We start from the raw sequence: 2433 nt of genomic DNA, 5'->3' as shown, positions 1-2433 counted from the left end.
TATAAAAACAATACGCATATATGAATAATTACTGCATGTCCAATTTTTTAGTAAAAGGTTTAAAACCAATATATTATATGTAGATCTACAATCGGCATTACTAATCCCTTTTTAATTTCTCTTCCTTTGTTACCTCTTCCTTTTTTTTTTCTTTTTTTTTTGTGCCAAAAAGTATTCTTTGCATCTGTGCATTTTTTATTTTTTCATTTACACGTGAAACAAATATGGACCAATATCATGAAACACAAGAACACCAATTAGATACATTGTCTTCGAATGCTTTAATAGAAGAGAATAATTATAATTTATTACATAAAATTGGCAGCAAAGAGTTGTTCATTCTTGGTGTAACTTCTATAACAATACTTTTAACTAGCTTTATTTTTTTAAGTATTATTAATTTGCTAGGAGTAAAGCCACAGAAAGAAGTAAGTAAAAAGAGTACTTTTGCTTTCCTTTTTTTTTTTTTTTTTTAAATTTACTCACTACCAATTAGTATACATAAATGTACATCCCATAGACACATATAAGAGAAGTACGTACACGGACAATTCCTATCACATAATAGTTGTCCTTATCATCATATACCTATTTTTGTACTTGTTGTGCTTCTCAATATCACATTTTTTTTTTTTTTTCAATATTTTATTACTTCGTTTTATTACTTTGTCTTATTTTTTTAACAGCCAGTACAAAAAGAAGCGGACAAAAAAGATGGTGACACACCCGATCTGATTAACAACGAAAAAGAATATGCAGAGAAATCTGAAGAATGGAAAGCAAATGAATGGAAAAAATGGATAGCAGAATTAGATAAGAACTCAGAAACATTCGCGTCATTCTTAAAACAAAAAAAAGAAGAATGGATTCTTCAAAGAGAACTAGAATGGAAAGAATGGATAAAATTTATGGAAGAAAAATGGGATCATTATAGGGAAAATGTGAATCAAGAATTAGATCCCTTAATTTTTAACGATGCATCAACGTGGACAGATGAACAATGGAAAAACTGGATGAAAACAAAAGGAAAACAACTGATAGAAAATGATTGGAAAAATTGGGTTTCTAAAATTAATTCATATCGAGGAGCAGTGATGGATGCAGAATGGATTCAAAAGAAAAATGACAAAATCATGGAATGGGTTAAGAAAGAATGGAAATGTAAAGAAGATAATTATTGGGATTCCTGGGAAAATAATACATGGTCAAAATGGTTCTCTTTAAAAGAAAGAAAAAAATGGACCCAGTGGAAAGATAGACTCAATAAAGAAGCAGAAGAATGGATTGCGTGGGTAGCAGATAAAGAAAATCAATATTTAGGTGATGCAGAAGAAAAGCTAGAAGAATGGAAAAAGAATCATTACATTTTGTTTAACAAGTGGATGCAATCGTACATCAACAAATGGATTGCTGAAAAAAAATGGAATCATTATTCTAAACAGCCTAAAATTTTAGAGCATACAGTAGAAACTGACATAAATAGCTAGCCAAGTGAAGTAAATTTTTTTTTCTTTTTTTTGATTTTCCCAACCACAACACGAGAAATAACGCAGAACAAAACCATTATGAATGAACAAATATCAAACAAGGACAATAAAAAAAAAAAAAAAAAAAAAACTTCCAAAAAAGAACAATTTTTTGGGGGCTTTTCTTTTTTAGTATAATTATTCAAGAAATCATGTTGTAGGAATCAAATTGGATGAATTTACAAGAGGAAGAAAAATGTATATACTTGTGTATGGTAGAAGTTGTATGTCATATGTGGTACTCAACATGATGTAAAATATAATATGACAAATGCTGAATAAGTCCCATCCCCTTAATGGTACACACATTTTCCTTAAAAAAAAGTGCCATAAGCATATAATACAAAATCTGGATAGGTATTTCCCTATATCTGCAATAAAGTGTAAGTTGTACCCGAGGTCTTAAACGTATATCCCCCACCTCCAGCACAAGCAGTAGCAGCATTATAAAAGTGGCATTTATGTGAAAAATAAAAAATATTACTGTCATTACGCCAATTCTTTTTTCATATTTTACCCATGTATAGTACACACCTCCCTGTATGTGGATATTTATAAATATAATTAGTTGTATATATATGTACATGTGTTGGAATTCTAATTTATACAACCACTTTTTTCATTGCATATCTCCCTTGTTTTTAATTTCCTTTTTATTGTTACAGGTATCATAGTGTACCATTATTCCTGGTCAATTTGGATAGTACTCCCACCACCACCCTCAGGCAAAAGTACGAATGAGTGGTAGACAACTACATCTCATAAACGTGTTTAGTGTCAAAGCAAATATATATATATATGTATATATATAAACAAAAATGCAAAAACATGTACAAAAAGTTGTAAAAATAAATAAAACTAGTAAAACGAAATAAAAGTTAGAAGTTTCCATATTTTAATGCTTTTT

General features: G+C 29.3%; 1 protein-coding gene across 1 annotated transcript; it reads left to right on the top strand.

Annotated features, from left to right (window-relative positions):
* Positions 1 to 224: 224 nt before the first annotated feature.
* PGO_000405 (variable surface protein) lies at positions 225 to 1782 on the top strand (the record flags this gene model as incomplete). Its single annotated transcript, XM_028690765.1, has 3 exons — positions 225 to 347; positions 687 to 1463; positions 1660 to 1782. The coding sequence occupies 3 exons, from the start codon at positions 225 to 227 to the stop codon at positions 1780 to 1782; spliced, it is 1023 nt and encodes a 340-aa protein (XP_028546566.1).
* Between the last annotated feature and the right edge of the window lie 651 nt (positions 1783 to 2433).

This window comes from Plasmodium gonderi, assembly GCF_002157705.1.
Source record: "Plasmodium gonderi DNA, contig: Pgo-contig_36, whole genome shotgun sequence".
In the NCBI taxonomy this organism is placed as follows: domain Eukaryota; phylum Apicomplexa; class Aconoidasida; order Haemosporida; family Plasmodiidae; genus Plasmodium; species Plasmodium gonderi.
Note: the sequence above shows the minus strand (reverse complement) of the source record. Positions and strands in the feature narration are given on the sequence as shown.